This window comes from Labrus mixtus, chromosome 20 (assembly GCF_963584025.1).
Source record: "Labrus mixtus chromosome 20, fLabMix1.1, whole genome shotgun sequence".
NCBI classification, from domain to species: Eukaryota; Metazoa; Chordata; class Actinopteri; order Labriformes; family Labridae; genus Labrus; species Labrus mixtus.
The window spans coordinates 23,818,107-23,836,904 of NC_083631.1; the positions used below are offsets into that span (position 1 = coordinate 23,818,107).

The following is an 18,798-nucleotide window of genomic DNA, read 5'->3' on the forward strand; positions in this document are numbered from 1 at the left end:
AAAATATGTTCAAATAAAAAGAATTCAAATTAAATTAAATTAAATAAATAAAGTAAAAATATAAAAAGAGTTAAAAGTTACAGTGCAGAGTTAAAATTCAAAATCTTATTAAAGCTGTTTAATGAAAGGCAGCTGTAAACAGGTGAGTCTTCAACCTGGAGTTTGTTCCAGATATAGAGAGCATAGAAACTGAACGCTGCTTCTCCAGTCAAAGGACTCAGACTAGTCTAAAGTCTAAAGTCTAAAGTCTAAATCTAAAGTAGTTGCCCCATATCCACTCTGGTTGTTGTAACATACTTTGTGTTTTCCTGCAGACGGGTTTGAATCCAAGCAGTTCCTCCGCGGGTCTCAGGGGCGGAGCCTGAGCATGAGATCCCCGAGCAAAGCGAAGGAGCCTCTGAGCAAAGTCCTGCCTCTGCGCTGGTCTTTTGGCTCGAAGGATCGGATCAAACCCCCCACGCAGAGGCCGCCCGGAGAGCTGGTGGAGTACCTGGAGTCTGGACGCCGGCCGCGGTGCACAAAAGAGCCGATTGTAACGCTGGTGGCCACGCCCCCGCAGAGGAGCGCCCAGGGACGAGGACACGAGGCGGGACAGGACTGCAGCTCGCCGAGCGGCAGCAGTCTGAGCTGCGCCGACAGACTGAGCTCCGACGCCGGCTACTCCCCTAAAATCCCAGAGGGACAGAGCCGCCCGGGCGAGAGGAGCATCAACAGTCTGAGAGGCAGAGAGGACGGCGCTCTGAGACAGAGGGCGTCCAAGAGAACCCGGCAGGACCAGGGCCGGACGCTGGAGCTGCAGCTCCACAGAGGAGCCCTCCTGATGGGTCACGTCAGCCACAGCGCCCCCCCGAGCAGAGACTCCACCTTAAGAAGGGCCAAAGGGGGGGCGTCCAGACCGCAGAAAGACCTGGTCCTTCAGCCTGAGGACAGACGGGGGGGACACGAGGGCCGCAGCCACGAGAGCCTCTTGTCTTTTTTTAAACCGGGCTTCATGAGGAAAGACGCCCCCGGGTCTCCGTTAAGGACGCACGACACACGGCGTCTGAATGGACACGGACACCTGGGACGGCTGGCGTGCAGCAATTTAGCCAAACTGTCTCTGTCCAACGGGACTCTGACCACAGGAGCGGCGGACAACAGGAAGACGTGCGACGTCCACAACTGCAACAAAGTCCAGCTGGTCAACGGGAAGGCGGGGCTTCACGACCCCGTGGACATAAAGCGAGCTCACAGCTCCAGTAACATCCAGACCAGACTGGACCTGACGTTCAGGCGGTGTGCGTCCCTGCAGAGGAACGGAGACGTCGTGGCCCCTCCCCCACATCGGATCCTGCTAACAGACAAACCGGGCTACGCCACCCTGCAGCGGACTCGATACAGTACCACCTCCCTGGGTAGGAACAGACCAGAATCTCAGTCCAGGTTTTAAAGGACTATGACGTGTTACTAAACCTTTTTAATAACACCTGAAAGATCATGACATCACGTTTCAGATCTCAGCTAGCTAACATGTTGCTATAGAGGACAATAGCTCCGCCTTATCTCGCCTTACTGCGCTGTGATTGGTCAGTACAGCTGTGCAGTCGCTGGCTGGTAATATCTGCCTTAAAGGCTTCATATGCGATTTTTCACACTTAAATATAAATCAAGTATCTCCTCTGAAAATAACTCTCTGAGTCATGACTGTCTACAATGGGTGTAACACCCGAGTCCCACTGTCTGTGATGTTTTCAGAGTTTTCAGAGTCCTATCTTCACTTTGTTTACATCGCCCGGACGGCCGGCTGACTCCTCCCCTCGTGTATAAAAGTTGTTTAATTGAGGGACTAGAGAAAAGAAGAATAACATACTGTACTCACTGCTTAACTGTGTTTCTAGATCACGCTCATTTCAGGTAAATTTACATGCAGTGTGAAGATACGAGCAGAATAAAGATCGCTAGCATTAGCATGCTAACACAACAATGCAGCGCGAGTTGTTTTGGTTTCATGCTGGTGCTCAAGGGCGACATCTGCTGGATCAAAAAAATCACATATAAAGACTTTAAGGGAAAGTTTTGTTCTTTTAAATGTTGGTTGTGTGAGGTAGTTGTCGATAGTATGAGAGTATATTATCCACTGGAGAGATGTCGGTTAGCTCCGCCCCTTTATTCAGAAAACCTGCACGGATAGAAGCATTACACCGTAGCGGACGGAAACATACGCTCCAAGTATTGTTGTCGAGTTAATGTTGACCGGTTGACTGAGAAAAAAATTGACATTGTTTATTTTTGGAGTTTGTTTGAGCACTGACAGAAGATTTGATTTTTGCTCTTAACATACAGAATGACGCCCAATCAGCTGCCTTTAAGGGGGGAAGTTTTGTGTTTGATCTATCGGTACTCCTGGCCAATCACAGCACAGGAGGAGCCGGATTGGTTAGAGATCTTTGTGTGTGTGACGGGGAAGAGAGGCTGTGAACAGAATAAAAAGGCTTTAGGAAGTAAGGTGCTGTGGTCGATCTGTCATCAGTAATCAATTCCACCGCAGCTCAAGATTAGAACAGAAACAGACGGCTTCAGCCTCGAGTTGAAATCTTTGATTTTATTCAACAATGTTAAATCTGAGTGACTCCTCCAGTGACCGATAATCTGTAAATAACGGCTTCTTTTTTATTAAAGTGCCTCTGTGACAGCCCAGAAGAATGACTGCAGAGTAAAAGGACCTCTGGACCCAGAGAAGCTTTCAGGAGGACTCACCGCCGGACAGAACGCTGACCCTCTCTCTCCCCCCCCCCCCCCCCCCCCCCCCCCTCCTTCAGAGTACTGTTATCACTTCTTACCTGTGTGTGTCTTAAAACTAAATCTATGCAGAGCGGGATGACAGAGGAGAAACACTGCTGTGAGAGGATTCTGTGTCGTATGTTTGTGCACAAACTGGTTTTGTATTTGAGTTGTGATCGAAGAGAAAGGGAGAAAGATGTTTTTTTTTACTCTCAGAAAACCAACATCTGTTCAGAAAATAGAAAAAAACACATAAAGTGTGATTTATGCAGAGGAACAAATTACATCTCAAGAGAATGGGCTCAAATATTCTTTAAAAAGATGCAAAAAGTAGAAACAGCAGGAAGTGAAGAAGCTGCTAAAACAACATGCATCCTGTGCTTTGCTGTGAACTCTTTATTTTGTGATGTCACTGCATCTTTTTTATAAAAGTATTCCATCATTTTGCATTGAGCTAACACGCTGAAGTTTCTGAGTTGTTGCTCCGACTTCAGCGGGCGTTCATGAGTATTTTCCAACTCTGAAACTCGTTTTTCCCGATGCGTCCAACACCGCATGAATGCAGCGTTTGTCCACTACTCCTGCATTGTTCTTTTTGCGTCATGTCTTATCTGAGGAGACTCTGATCTGCTTTTCTTCTGTTGGATGATGAAGAGATAAGACTACGACACAGAAACAGCAGGCGGCCTCGTTGGGACTGAACAGAAAAAATACATCCATTAAGCACCCCGAAGCTTTGCAGAGCAATAAGAAGAAAAGGATTCTGTAAACATGTGAATTCATATCTCAGCCACCGCAGTCCGCTTTGAACAGTCGCCTGTAAAACACCAACATGAAGACGAACCGAACAAACAGAAGCAGCTCAGTGTGAAGCTGTTTCCTCATTTGGGATTGAAAGGAGGACTCACACGGTGCACACACACATTCAGCCTCTCTGCACACACACATTCATCCTCTCTGCACACACACACACACACACACACATTCATCCTCTCTGCACACACACATTCAGCCTCTCTGCACACACACACACATTCATCCTCTCTGCACACACACACACACACACACACACACACACACACACACATTCATCCTCTCTGCACACACACACACACACACACACACACACATTCATCCTCTCTGCACACACACACATTCAGCCTCTCTGCACACACACACACACACACACACACACACACACACACACACACATTCATCCTCTCTGCACACACACACATTCATCCTCTCTGCACACACACACACACACACACACACACACACACACACACACACACACATTCAGCCTCTCTGCACACACACATTCATCCTCTCTGCACACACACACATTCAGCCTCTCTGCACACACACACACACACACACACACACACACACACATTCAGCCTCTCTGCACACACACACATTCATCCTCTCTGCACACACACACATTCAGCCTCTCTGCACACACACACACACACACACACACACATTCATCCTCTCTGCACACACACACATTCAGCCTCTCTGCACACACACACACACACACACACATTCAGCCTCTCTGCACACACACACATTCATCCTCTCTGCACACACACACATTCAGCCTCTCTGCACACACACACACACACACACACACACATTCATCCTCTCTGCACACACACACACGGGGATGTGATGAGTCCTAATTGCGCTCCTTCACATTCCCTCCTGTTTCAGATCCACCACAGAGAGTGAAGCTGCTCCTGCTGAATTCTTAATGAGTGTTTAAGTCACATTAACTGTCTCTCTCTCTGCACACACACACACTCTTTTGTTTACTTCTGTCACTGAGGACTCTGAGGGACTGTAACCTGAGGGTCCTCATTGTTTGCACACACACACACACACACACACACACACACACACACACTGTACCCGTGTTCACACCATGTTGTTGACATTAACACTCTTCACCTGAATGAATCATGAAGGATGTTTTCCGATATATACGGCTAGATTCTATTTTATTATTAACTTTTTTTAAAGTCTACATTTTGTACCTGCTGTGTAACGATGTAATTTAAGCACCAGATTAAAAAACGGTTTGTGTCAGGTGATCGGAGGTTTTCATCGGACACGTCACAGAGTCCTGTACTCAAATGTCTGCTTCATGTTCTGCAAGATTAAAGCAGCTTTTCTCACAAAGTGATCCGGTGAAGTTTTATGATTTATGAGCCTGTGTGTGCACTTCATCGTTCTCACATCAGACAGTTTGGTTTCTCTCAGGATTCAACACAGCTGTTCTTCTCCCGAGCTTCAGGTGGGACTGCAGCTCAGCGGAGCTCTGATGAAGGCGCATGTGAAAGTGGAGCTGTAGCTTGATTTGATTTAAAGCCTTTGTATGTGAGAGGCGATTGATGCCCTGACGAAGATGTCAAAGCTTCCGACTTAAAGTTACCTCGAAGGAATCGATTAAGAATAAGATATTCTTTATTCATCGTGCAATGATTACATTTGACAATCCTGTGGACACTCATGGAGAGATGTGTCCGTGGTGGAAAGAGGCTGCAGGAGATGAAGTGGAGGTGACAGCCGACAGCAGCAGACAGTAAAAATTGGTTCAAAAGAATATGACAGCTGCAAGACGTGCTTCATTATAAATCCCTCATTTACTTCCAATACTTCTCAACCTGTGAGCAGCACCACCATCTGGATAGATGAGCTCCTTGTCCAGTGGTAATATGTCAGAGCGTCGAACATTTCCATATAATGAATAATTCATTTTCAAACAAATAATGATCTCCCTGCCTCAGATCATAGAATCCTTGGGTATTGGAGGTTTTCATGGCAAACAACATGACGAGCTCAACATGACGTGTATGCAGCGCCCACATTACTTTATCTTCTGCCTTTAACTGTATTGTTTACATTTCCTCGTCTTCTGAGCGCTCAAAGCGTTCACCGTGATGATGTGCAAACACTCACTGACACTTTATGTAAATTACATCTTGCAGATAATCAGCAGCTCCTGTGCAGAATATAATTGAGGAAATTGGTTCAATGTACCAAATCAATTTGAAGAAAAATGACCCACAAACCATGATTCAAATCCTCTCAGTATTTACAGGGTAGGAATAGAAGTTGCAGAAGAAAGAGGACTGAGATGGAGTAAATTATCTAAAATCTTGAAGAATAGTCGTGTAAGCTTAATTCTGGGTTGTCATGAAGGGTATCTGGTATGATTTGAGCAATATAAAAAATAGTTGTACAAGAATAGAACCCTGGGGGACTCCACGTGACAGGGTCGATTTAGAGTCACAAGGATTTCCAAAAATCCTGTGATTTGCATGTGTTAATGTAGATTGTCCCCTCTGTCGTCTTGTCTTTCTGTAAGGCATAATGTTATGTGAGCTCCTCCATAAAGAAAACCAAGCGGAAAGCATACAATCTATTCAAGTCCATGTTGCGGTTGCCTAGCAACAGTGTTCCCATACGGTTACCACTTGAACGCGAAGCCTTTCCTGTACACAACTTCACATCTTTATGGGTTCCATTTCAAGGCCACAATAGACCACTTAAGTGGCCTTATCAAGCTATAACTGTGCATGTAAACATACTGAGTGGTCCAAGGATCGAACCCTGGGGGACACCACATGTCAAAAAGATTCTCCCTGAATGTTCCTTTTTTAAATGTTCCTGCCTTGAAGAGCGATCGACGACCACACCGACCCCCTGAGCGTTACTTCTTTGTCTGTGAATACTTTTCTTTTTCTCTTTGCCGATCCTGCACAGTTTAAGTTTCTCTACCTTCAAATTGAACAGAATAAAAGTTCTCCTGCTGCTATTCTACCGGCTTGTTTTGAAACATCTGCAGCAGGTTGTTCTTCTAATTTTGAGGGCTGATCTGATCCTTTGCTAGGCATAAAATGATTAGAAAAGATGATTAGAAATAACAAACTTTTTCACCAATGGAGTCATTTGTTTATGCAGGTTAAAGGAGGATACAGCATTAAATTCACAATCTTGTACAATCTCCCTGCAGCAGCTTTAAAGTGCAAATTTATGCAGCTTAGTACCCAAGATATATAATTGGATCATCAACTCTGTACCTAGGACGTGCTGTGCAAGCTTTACCTTCCTGTTATGAACTGTTTACCAGATATTATGTTTACAAGAATGCGTTTACTACCCACACAAACACATCGACATCGAGGTGACTCCTGCCCCGTGTGTTGTTCAAACTCGGCGATAACAATATTAGTTTTGTGAGTTGAAGTACGCAGAGTGTGTGTGGGTTCCTCATGATGATAATCCAAACTCTGCAGCAGGCGGGACAGACTCGCAGAAGCAGGGCGGAAAGTGCTTTTGATCGAAACTTGAATAAAATCTGCTTTCACGGTCACACTTTCAGGGCAGACAAGCGAACGGAGAGGAGGCGTGTGGGAGCGGGTTATTTATAACTTTGAAGTCAGAGAGAAATCAGTATCTGGTTTGTTGCTGAAGTTTTTCCTGTTTATATCAAACTTTAGAGACAGAATGAAAGAATCCATGTGAGAGATTAAACGCTGTTTTCTGAATGTTAACTGAACTGACTCTGGCTCATGATATTCTCAAAGGCTCGTTTCCCAGTATGGCAGCCTCGTTGTTTCCTTTAATTCTCTCTTGTTATGACTTTAATTTCTCGTTTCATCTTAATGAACAGGGAGAGATAGAAATTCACGACTGTCTGCAGGCTCGATGCTGAGCTCTATTTTTATAACTTCACCCTCTAATTTGACTTCACTGCTTCACATGTCAGCTGATGATTTCAGCGTGCATGACATGACGCACACATTTAAAGCATCTCATTGTGCTCCACTAGAAAGGATTTAATCCACCACGATGTGGACCATGCAGCTCACTATCAACGTGTCCAGAATAATCATTTTTAATCTGAATCATCGATGCAGAATCATGTTGGCGTTTGTCAGTAATTCAGTGTAATTTCCATCGAGATAATCCCGGGGTAAAATGACCTTAATGATGGGAGCTTCTCATAATGGTTCTACAAGTGGCCAATTTGGAAACAGAGTTTAAGAAATAACTAGAAATGAAGTGACCCTAAAGCAGCACCCAGGGGAGCAGGGATCTGAGGGAGGAAACAGGCATAACTCAGTTCAGTTCCATATAAAGCTCGAGTGTAAGAGTCCTTGGACTGGGTCTGGAAAATTGGAAGGCAGGTTAGGACCAGGATGAGGGTCTGGGAGCCGGCAGGTAAGGGTCCATAGGATGCTCACACAATGACAAATGTTGCTACACAGCGAGAAACACTGAACCACAAATATTTAACAAAAAGTAAGTGAGCAGGCTAAGTGGGAGTGAAGAGCCGTCGCAGGAGAACCAAACAGCTCAACTTTAACTCATCTATTCAACATTCACTAATCATTCTCTGGGCTGAGTTACACACACACACACACACACACACACACACACCTGCGTTATGAATTCAGCAGGACAGCATGTGTCCCCGCCTCCGGAGTGAACTCATTACACTCAGGGTAATTGCTGTCTTTGCTCATGCAGAGATTGGTGTGATGGCTGCTGGTGGAAACTGGAGGCCACGCTGCGGCCTCTTCATCACATCATCATTCACTCACAGTTTCTTGTTTGGTTTTTTTAATTGAAGAGTTTACGAGTAATATTCAACAAAGATTAAAGATCTAAAACGTGCCATGAAACACGTCCACCGATGAGTCAGGTTCTGCCCTGAGGTTTCTGCTCGCTTAAAGGAAGTGTTTCTGTGCCACAGGAGTTTGTTTATAATTATAATTTATCCTTTATTAATCCTGCGAGGGGAAATTCAGTTTTTTATTTTTATTGGTGGATTAAAGTTTAGTTCTCTGTAATTAATGTAACAAGAGTCCAGCCCTTTTATTTATTGTTGTCGTTACACATGCACGATTTTTTTCTGAGTTTCGCCAGGGTGAGCTGCATGTGTGAACACAAACAGACATGGGCGGTTCTAGGCAGGGGCCAACAGGGGCCAGTGCCCCTGTAACACTGAGCTTGGTGTCCCCTGTGGCCACTCCTCCAAAAGGAAGAGCCCCCCCTCATAACACATACACAGTGACTCAACAACAGGACTCACAATCTAGTATTAAATACTGTTACTGAAACAAATATAAATCATGGTATTTAATGATGTGGTTTTTAATGATGTCTTCTATTATTTGGCATAATGTTTTTTAAAGCGATCATCTTTGACAGCTGGGTTTGGCTCCAGCCACCCACCTGTCAGAACAGGAAAAAGGGGTATAGATAATGGATGGATGAATAATCAGAAATAGATGAAGTCACCAGTCTTAGCTTTTATTTTTGTCCAGATAAAACCTCCAGTTGGACATCTACAGAAAACAACCAGAAACGACTTGTTATCACTGGAGAACAGCCACCACCTTCCTCATTCATGCACGGCCTGCTCCGACCTCGACCTCAGGAGCAAGGAAGTGTGGACATTGATTTTATGCTTAGGGCTTCAGTAGAATAGATAACCTTTCATCAGAACTCGTGTGTGTCTCTGATTGTTCCTGCAGGATTTGGATGTTACAGACAGTGATGGGCAATGTTCTCTGTTGATTTATTTTCCACCATCTGTTTTGGAGATCATCAGAATTTTAACAAATGAGAAGTGGCTGAGCAGAATATAAATCGACAGAGAAAAGTTTTCCTCGGTTTATGAAGCAGAATGAGGAAGGAGTGCTGCAGTCAGAAATAAATGCATGAGGCATCACAACCTGAAATTTTCATTTAAACAGTCACATTTCCTCCTCCTCTTCAACCAGTGTGAATAAGTCTCAGAGCTGCACAGCTATGTTCGCCTGCATCACCTGGGCTGCAAAACATGCTTCCTCTATAATTTCACATCGAGTCATTTACCTGCTGAGATAAAGATCCACCCCTCCTCCTGCTTTCCAAACAACGTGACCGCAGTATCTAGTCACCTCGCTGTGTGGTTGTTTACACGTCTTTATAGTAAAACGTTTCATCCCTCAGTAATCCTTTTTTCCTTTGTGTCCCTTGTTGTTGTGTTTTTTTTTCTCTCTCTAAAGGTGTTCTGAGTCCCTTTGTGGTTTTCTGCTTCCTTTCAGAGTCGTTCTGAATGGTTTCCTGCTCGTTTTGTTCGTGGCAGCTTTGCTTCATTCATGGTCATTTTAAACTACATTTCATGTCTGTGTTGTGATTTTCTACCACTATGAGGATGTTTCACCTCTATTCTTCTCATAGTTGTCACTGCGGGCAAATCTGGGTCTTCAGTACAAACGTTGTCCTGTGGTGTCCATCAGGGTTCTGTTCTGGATCCTCTGTAGGTTGCAATCAAGCATGATTGCCCCCCCCCTCCCCATTCCCCTGCTGGCCTGCACTCACACTGCTCCAGGAGAGGAGAAGTTCCTGTGGTCCAAAAAACGCCTTGAAGAGAAGTCCCTGGAACTAAATGTTCAAACACGCTTTGTGTTCTTTTTTTTCTTGTGCATTTCATCTCCCGTCCCTGTGGTTACTCTTGAATCTGCTTCTTGTCTTTTGATTGATTTTTAAACTGGAAACATTAACAGAAACTTCAAACAGACTTTTTATTCTGCACTCTGTCCCTCTCGACGAGCAGCGCCTCAGGCTTTGAGTCTCTCATTTCAACTTCAAGTTAAAACTTTCTAAGTAACCGTGAACATGAGCGGCGAGTTCAGCTCCTGGATAATTTATGATCTGAGTGCTGCTCACTGTCGACACTAACTCTGACACACAGGACAGGACGGTGCGCTCAGAAGCAGGAGTGTTTGAAGAGACAAAGTTTTATTTCTAGGACGCTTTACCTCGGTGAGTTTTCTGTGAGCTGACGTTCGTTTTTTACCCTGAAGGGCTCCGAACACACGTCGACGCTGAACACATTGATTGAAGACTGTTTGATTTGAAAGTGTTTTAGGTGGTGGCTTTAATCAGAAGTCTGACCTTACAGTTTGTTTTGAAATATGTCCTCAGATCTTTTTGTACCTGTTTGAGTAGAAGCGTATCCTCTGGATCTCTTTAGAGACGTGTGAGGTTCATTGTACACTTTGAATTTTAACTTTTTTCCTGATAAAAAAACCTAAAAAAACTAATTCAGACTTTTCTTTCAACATTTATATTCTCCTCTCATTTCTTCTCCAACGTGTTGCTTTAGAGAATTATCTCAAAGTAAAGACTTAATTGGCTCTTTTGAGTGTTTTGAGGAAACACAAACCCCATTTTAGAAATTAATGCATTTTAATTAAAAACACAATATGTCCACTCTGGATTTAATTAAAAGCTAACTTCTCTCTTCTTAGTGACACACACTGCACAAAGCTTTACATATTTAAGTTATTGTTGACGTTGTGACGCCTGTGATCAGTCCAGTGAGCATCATGACACAGAGTTAACACCTCACAAAGGCTGAGGAGGAAATAATGAGCATGCTTTGTGAATATTTTATGGTGAGGAGCGCTGACTTCCTCGTTTATCACAGCTTTATCCCGCTGGTCATCATATAGCATGAGGAGCGGGGGGGCGGGGCTTAGATTCCTACTGGGTGACCTCACCGTGAAAAGCTTTCGACCTTTTTAAACTTGAAAATAATTGAGTTTGTCATATTGAAATGTTTGCACTGCGGGCACGACCTCGCTGGTGAACGGATGCAGAGGAGTCAAAGTCAACACTTTATTCAACATGTTCCATCAAAAGATTCAGGTGATGTTTGCACTGACAGATCTGAGAGAAATTCAAACTTCCTTTTGATTTCACCCGGCATAAAACATGAGCGTTAAAAGACTCTGAACAGCTTTTGATCAATAATTCAAAAGAAATGAGATTCAACTGAATTTGACCCCCAAAATAAGACAAACACTTTTCAGTTTCTGTGCTTCCAGATGTGACATGTAAGAGTTAGAACATGCAGCCAGTTACAACGGACACGTCAACATGCACATTTCTATCACAGACACAGAAAGTTCACTTTAAATACACAGAACATTAACTTCTTTACAAGCCAAAGAGTGAAACAGAAACCATCAAATGTTGTTTTTTTTGTACACACTGTGATCACATCATGCGTCGCCTGCAGCTCTTTGTGCTCGCTTTAATACTTGTCACAGCTGAATGCATTTCTCTGATGTTTCTGACGTGCTGAATGAGCACGCAGAGACCCGTCAAACAGTCAAATACACAGTTTGAGTGTCACAGAGACAATCCAATGAGAACATTTCAGAGGCAGTCCATGCAGCGATGTGAGTGTGGCTCTGTGTGATGACCATCCGTTAGTGCTTTCACAACATTTACCAAACACATGACGACATGCACAACAACATATTGAATCCATGTTCTGACTGCAGATTGCAACATGAAACAGCCTTACGATAAAATACAGTTAAAAAATGTCTTTAGAAATGATTTTCCAGAAAATAAAAATGTTCATGTTGAGTTGCTCAGCCACAATTTGCAGAGGCATGAGACTCTTTTTATTTTGGAAATAACACAGAAGACTAACACACACGTCTGGAGCCCGGGGCATTGACGGCATTTCTGGGCTCCATGAACAGATCTCACATCGGGCCCCTCCACCACAGCGTCAGCCACCCTGTGACATCACTTTAACCCCCCCCCCAGCCCCCCACCTCCATGAGACAAATAACTCATTAAAAGCTTTAAATTAAGATTCTAAACATTTTCCTCCTTCAATACTTTTAAAAACCGAACATTTTAAAAGGATTCAATCTCTAATTTTAATGATCGACACTGTGGAAAAAGTACTGCTGTTTGGAGATTTTCCCTTTATGACATCACAAAGGGCAGTAGCCCCTCCCCCAGGTGGGTGACACTCCCACAGCTAGGTGTTTGTTCTGCCCTCTGAGTCTGCCTTCTCACCGTAAACAATAGAACATGGAGCAAGAAAGACCAAGACACACAAGCCCTTCCAGAGAGGGGGCGGGGTCAGACACAGCTCATTTACATATTTAAAGGTACAGACACAGAAACAGCCTGTTCTGAGCAGGGCTGAAATAGAGGGGTTTATAGACATGATCAAATACAGGATCAGAGTGGATTTAGAACAAGAAACTTCACACACATGTTTTGAGGAGCTCTGACACTTATTTAAACTGAAGAAGAAGAGGAGGAGATGTCACCTTTAAATAAAAAAATATCACAATGAATTAGAACATTGGTTCCCAGTCTGGGGTCCGACCTCTCTTTTGGGGAACGCCTGAGACTTTAGGGGGGGCTGAGGCTCTGTCTGCTCTGAGGTGGTCAAAATGAGATCTGTTAAAAAATTACTAGGAAATGTATGGAAAGGTATTTTGGTATCAACAAGTGTGTTGGCATATTCCGTCTGGATTTAATCAATAAAGATAATAAAATGAATGTTTACTGTTGAAAGCAATGCATCACTTTTTTCCTGTGGGTCCTGGGGGGGGCTCGGTAGATACTGTGATGTCATGATTTGAACACACTTTAAACACTCATTGAGCTCTCTAATGAATCAGTGTTTCTTCTTTTGGCTGATTGGTCGACTGATCCAGATTTTCTGTCACTCGCTGAGTCTGAAAATGTCATCGACACTATTCTTCCAATTTCCTTTTTTCGGCTCCGGTGTGCCTCTCTTACTCACATCCAAAGTTCTCAGATGATATTATCTTGTGTCTCATGTTTTTCTTATTAGTTCAGTAGAGTCACATTCTGATTGGAAACAACCTCCTGATTGTTGTCGTGATGTTTTATCGCTGCAGGAATAAAAGCAGCCAGCTGCAGCAGGTGTTGATCTGCTGATTGCCGTGGTTGGCGATCATGGCTGGGGGGGTCGTGTGTCGGTCTCAGTGCACAGCCACAGTGGGTGAACCAGCTCTCTGGGTGACTCCAGGTGGGACGGGTGAGTGTTGTCTGGTGCCATCCTCAGGCTCATGCTGCCGTCGGGGAGAGCGGGGGCGACCCTGAACACTTTGTGAGTCGGCCTGATGGCAACAATGAACTTCCTCTTGAATGTTTCACTCAACACGATGTAGATAAACGGGTTGATGCAGCTGTTCGCGTAGCCCAAACTGATGGCGATGTTGTAGGCGTACATGAAGGCAAAGGTGGGTCTCTGTACTCCCAGGTGGGCCAGCTGCAGGATGTAATAAGGAGCCCAGCAGGTGAAGAAGGCCAGGCATATGGCCACCGCCATGCGGGTCACCTTCTTCGTCCTCACCCTCAGGCTGCACGGAGGCAGAGGGGCGACTGTAGCCGACATGTTCTGCAGAATCTTAAAAAAGACCCAACAGATGAGCACCCAGGGGAGAGCGAAGGCCAGGAAGAACTGGTAGAGGGTGAACCAGTAGGTGTCGGTGGCCGGGTTGGGCAGCAGGAGGGCACAGCCGACCGAGCCGTCCTTGAGGGGCATGAGTCCCGTGTACATCCAGACCGGAGTGATGGACACCAGGGAGAGGATCCAGACCAGAGCCACCGCCGCCCGGGCCACACAGGGGGTCCTCACATGCTTGAAGCGGATGGGGTGCACGGTTGCCAGGTAACGGTCCAGAGTCATCACGGTCAGGATGTAGGTGCTGACGATCTGGCTGTTGGAGTCGAGCGCCGTGATGACGGTGCACATGGTGGCGCCAAAGCACCAGGAGCCGTTCCCCACGAGCTGGTGGATGAGGAAGGGCATGCCGAGCAGAAACAGGAGGTCGGCCATGGACAAACTGAAGATGAAGATGTCCGGCACCGTCTGCTGAGCGCACAGCTTGGTTTTCTTCACGATGGTGTAGATGACGACGGAGTTCCCGAAGATCCCGAAGAAGCAGATGATCCCGAAGATGCTGGGCATGAGCACGTTGTCGTACTGTTGCTCGTGTTCTGTCAAAAGGGACGAAAACACAAAACTTTTTATCACACACGATGAATCCTACTGCTTGTCATTCAATCCTTTAAATATCTCTAATTCCACTTCATGTTTGAGCTTCTAGATTTAACAAAACAAAGTAGAAAACCTTCTTTTTCAGTCGTGCAGTATTAGTATTCATGCACACAGTGATTGTAAAGTCAGTAAGCCTATTTGTGTATTTTCACAACTTCAGAAGGTCAACACTTTTTTATTCTTATTTTTTATATTGAGGTCTAAATTACAGATTTCTTCCTCAACTGTTTTTAGGTTCTTGTTTAAATGTCACATATATTTTTATCCCTGCACAGGTTATGTACATTTCTTGTATAAATCTATTTTTAATTGCACAGTTTAAGTTTGATTCATCTAGGGGTATTCTTTAAATCTTTTTTCAGGTTAATATATATGTATGGGGGGGGGGGGGGGGGTCGGTTTTGTGGTTAATTTGTAACAAATGTTTCATGTCATGAACGTCTTTGTAACCTGCTACTGGATGCATCCATCTATCTATCTCTCTATCAGATATTGTGTAAAAAATGATTGTGCAGTAAATTAAACCAGTGACCCATTCTGAAATTCTTTAACAGTAATCATGCATTTATTACACATGACTTATTTGCTGAGTCTTACATTCATTTTTAAAAGAAGGAGAAACAAAGGACGTACCTTTCTGCAGACCATCAGGTGAATTGAAGAGGGAAAAAGATGAATTTGAAGTGAAGTCCATCCTGACCTTCCTCTGAACGAGTAATAAAAAAATATAAGAATCAACTTTAGCTCGAAATGAAGTCCGAAGGAAGCATCAAGTTGTTTTCAAGATATTATAAAATGTGAGTCCATAGATATTCCAGCAGCTCGATGAAACCCATCCACAGTACTACTTTAATGAAAAAATAAAATTAAAAATCACCTGATACGGTAAGTCGACGTAAACAAACAAAACAGCTTCTGACTGACTGACTTCTGACCCTCAAACTTTCAATATGCGCAGATATTTTCCAGCGTATTAAGAGATTTCTTCCTCAAATAAAAAAGAGAAATTTACACTCCATGTTCAGCCACATGCAGGTCTGTAAAGTTCCCGTGTCCCTGGTCCCCACACAATAACACATCTCTCTATTGTGCAGCTAACGCCTCTCATCCATCACTGACGCTCTTTTCCGCCAGGTGGCAGCATTGTCAACGTTTTAACACAGCTCCGAACAGAATTAGAAGCAGATGTTCAAAAAAACAAAACAAAGAGAAGTTCAGCAAATATTTGACAATTAATGGGTTCATGAGTGGGAGAAAGGTGACAGCAGATTCACCTAAAGCTGGATGATGTCATTGGAGAGGAGGAGGAGGGATAGAGTCGACTTTATGTCTTTTAATTAAACTTTTTTTTTAAGATGGTGTCACATTGTGTTTGTTCTGGCCTGTGTTGTTAAAATGATTTATCCACAGATTAATCTTGATTTTGTTATTGATGTGAATATTTGAAGAATAAGAAGAACCAGCAGGATGCATCCTGGGAGCTGAAGTACAAAAGAAGCAGAGTGGGATTTTCTGGCACTACTTCACCAACTATAACAAGGTGCATGAAGGTGTTTGAAAAGCTCCAACAACACTTACAGTATGAAGATCAACTTTATAAACTTTATTAGACCGACTTGTTTCTGCTTGTGGCCTTCATCTGGGTCATCAGCTGATTGGCTCCTGGTTTTAAGGTTCATTTTTGGGGGTTTTATTCCTTTATTGTAGAGATAGGACAGTGGATAGAGTTGTAAATCAGGGACAGAGAGAGTGGGGGATGACATGCAGGAAAGGAGCCACAGGTTGGATTCGAACCTGGGCCGCCCACTTGGAGGACCTCCACATATAGACACACCAACCATGACCCCACTTTAACTTCACAAAACTCTGCGGAGACATCCAAAGCACATACAGCTTTTTGCTAAAATGAATTTGTTTTCAATCATGTCATAGTTTTTCTCAAGCTATACTTAAAACTCTTATCTAAACTACATTGTGCATTAGGTGATGAATGCATATAAAGTCCAGAATATGTATAAATATGTTTAAAAACTATGTAACAAATGTATGAGAACATATTACATAATAATACACTACAGTACAGATTTATACACAAAGTTGTAAACTAATTAAGATGTAAAGTGTGTTTATAATACATTCTTATGTTTATATTTGTGTAGGTAGCTTATAGATAATGAGATAATTTATGGCATAGGTTGGTGTTGCGGTTTAACATGTGACCGTGTTAACTGGTGACTTTCAGCCAAATGAGCGTGGTTGTCGTAGTTAAAACAGAGGTTAAAACCGCAGGTCATATCTGCACCCTGAGTCTGTAATAACGTTTTGATTGGAAAAGTCTTCCAGAAAGCCTTTTTTGTTCGTTTGATATATTTGATATATGCTTTTATATTGTGTTTTATATCAATTCAAATCTTAACATTACTGTAGTGTCTTTTTATCCTACAACAATTTTAAATATTTTCCTCTTATGTATTTATTGTAATATCTTGTTGCTTTTATGTGTCGTATTTTATTTTATTTTATTTTTTAATTCTTATTGGTGTACATTAGTCTCTCAATGATTTTATAAACTACTTTTCGTCAATAACTTTTCTGCACTCTTGTAAAGCACTTTGAACTGCAATTTAATTTGTCTGAAAGGTGCTGTATAAATAAAGTTTGATTGATTGATTGATATTTTATTAGTATATTTGACTAAACGTATTGGTATTCTTTACGACACTTTCCTTCTTCGGCAGATGTTGCGGCGACGACAACCACATACACGTTCGTCTGACAGGAACCAGTTAACACGGTCACATGTTACACCGAAACACCAGCCTATTAGCATTAAGCTACTACTACTACTTCTTCTAGTACTACTTCTATAATGAATAATAATGGGAGATAATTAAAGGCAGTTGTAGAAGCAGTTGTGCGGTGGGTTTGGCGGGGCAGTGGAGCAGACTGACAGGGAGGAGCTCCACTCACAGACCCTCCCAGCTCCGAGCGAGGAAACGGAAACAAGCGTCGTAAACCTGAAGCTAGCAGCTACGTTCAAGCGGACGACATCACTCACACAGTTTGCTGCCTCTTCAGAGGAAACAGGGAGTGGATAATCACACGACAGGGGTTTTTGTTTGCTACTGTGGCGGCTTCAAAACGGAATCTCTCGAAGTGGTGAGTTTTCTTCATCCTTTCTCTTCACTTTGTGTGTTTTTTTTTCTTTTCTGGACGCAGGCTAGTCAAGTCCAGTAACGTTAGCTGTTAGCATCAACAGCTTGCGCTATGAAAAAAAAGGTGTTTTCTTGCTTTACACATTTGCCAACGTGAAGCTACCGTACAGGCCTCTAATGTTCATAAGTCGTTGTCTTTATTGTGAAGTAAGGGCCTGTGTTCAGTAATGTCATGGTAGGTTTTAATGTTGGTGTAAATGAACGGGGTGAAGTTTGAAAATCAAACAGCAGCGCAGTTATTGTTATCTGACCGTTAGCCGGGCATGCTAGCTGGCTGTTAGCTGGAACGGATTCGATGGAAGTCGCGGAAACCGTTAAAAAAAAACGATTTAGTTTTCAAAACAGCAAATTGACGCTTCTCTGTGTTAAATCACCATAAACACATCAAATCAAGAGTGTAAAATACAGAGAATAATTGTTGCAGCTTGCCCCCCATTGGAATCCAGTTTCCCTTTCCATCACTTTTCGCTGCACTGGCGTTGTTTTTTTCATCGCTGATGTGCTTTGTTGTGTTCAGGGACGTTAGATGGGATCGTTTAGATGAGTTGTTGACAGTTGTGTGTGGTTGTAAACAAAGGCTGCAGTCACAGGTTAGGGCTAACTACATCTGTACAACAGCTCACCTCTTGTGAGCAGAGAACTGTCATCATGATAATATCTGTCTCTTCTTACTGTCATCTGTTCTGCACATGTTACATTTACAAATGATCCCTGCACTCATGTTCACTTCATTTGTGTACTCGCTTTTATATTGAATAGTTTCTGCTGATAATATGTCTACATTCATGCACTTTAACTTATGTAAATACTGTCCATTTACAACTCTGTTTTTGCACATTTACATTTAATCTTTCATATTTAAGACTAGTAATGTTTAGTTAAATCCTGGTTGTATATATTCTCATTCTT

The 18,798-nt window shown here is 43.2% G+C and overlaps 3 protein-coding genes and 1 long non-coding RNA gene across 5 annotated transcripts in view; 3 read left to right on the forward strand and 1 right to left on the reverse strand.

Annotated features, from left to right (window-relative positions):
- The window catches only part of usp43b (ubiquitin specific peptidase 43b), a 57,003-nt gene extending 53,307 nt beyond the window's left edge, over window positions 1-3,696 (forward strand). Inside the window, exons 15-16 of one of the 2 annotated variants that reach the window (XM_061026890.1) lie at window positions 315-1,394; window positions 2,659-3,696. In XM_061026890.1, coding sequence (XP_060882873.1) covers window positions 315-1,394; window positions 2,659-2,669 — 1,091 coding nt within the window. In that variant the 3' untranslated portion in view covers window positions 2,670-3,696. Of the gene's footprint in view, window positions 1-314; window positions 2,149-2,658 lie in introns of those variants that run through there. The other variant, XM_061026889.1, reaches the window with a different exon arrangement.
- A 408-nt stretch (window positions 3,697-4,104) lies between these two features.
- LOC132954359 (uncharacterized) lies at window positions 4,105-4,948 on the forward strand. The gene is made up of 2 exons (XR_009665748.1): window positions 4,105-4,431; window positions 4,490-4,948. It is a non-coding gene; the product is annotated as an uncharacterized LOC132954359 (long non-coding RNA).
- Window positions 4,949-12,921: 7,973 nt separating this feature from the next.
- Window positions 12,922-15,532, reverse strand: mchr1b (melanin-concentrating hormone receptor 1b). Its single transcript, XM_061026902.1, has 2 exons — window positions 15,308-15,532; window positions 12,922-14,613 (listed from the first exon to the last, which is right to left on the reverse strand). The coding sequence occupies exons 1-2, from the start codon at window positions 15,366-15,368 to the stop codon at window positions 13,565-13,567; spliced, it is 1,110 nt and encodes a 369-aa protein (XP_060882885.1). The 5' UTR covers window positions 15,369-15,532; the 3' UTR covers window positions 12,922-13,564.
- A 2,149-nt stretch (window positions 15,533-17,681) lies between these two features.
- grb2b (growth factor receptor-bound protein 2b) overlaps window positions 17,682-18,798 on the forward strand; it is a 33,336-nt gene continuing 32,219 nt past the window's right edge. Inside the window, exon 1 of the mRNA XM_061065300.1 lies at window positions 17,682-17,833. The gene's annotated coding sequence lies outside the window, so the exon portion shown is untranslated. The remainder of the gene's footprint in view (window positions 17,834-18,798) is intronic.

Bases quoted from the DNA above. Each gene is read 5' to 3' on its own strand.
- mchr1b (XM_061026902.1), bottom strand. From the start codon at position 15,368: ATGGACTTCACTTCAAATTCATCTTTTTCCCTCTTCAATTCACCTGAT. The intron at 14,614-15,307 runs GTACGTCCTTTG...CCCTTTTGACAG, and splicing joins ACCTGATGGTCTGCAGAAAG to AACACGAGCAACAGTACGAC.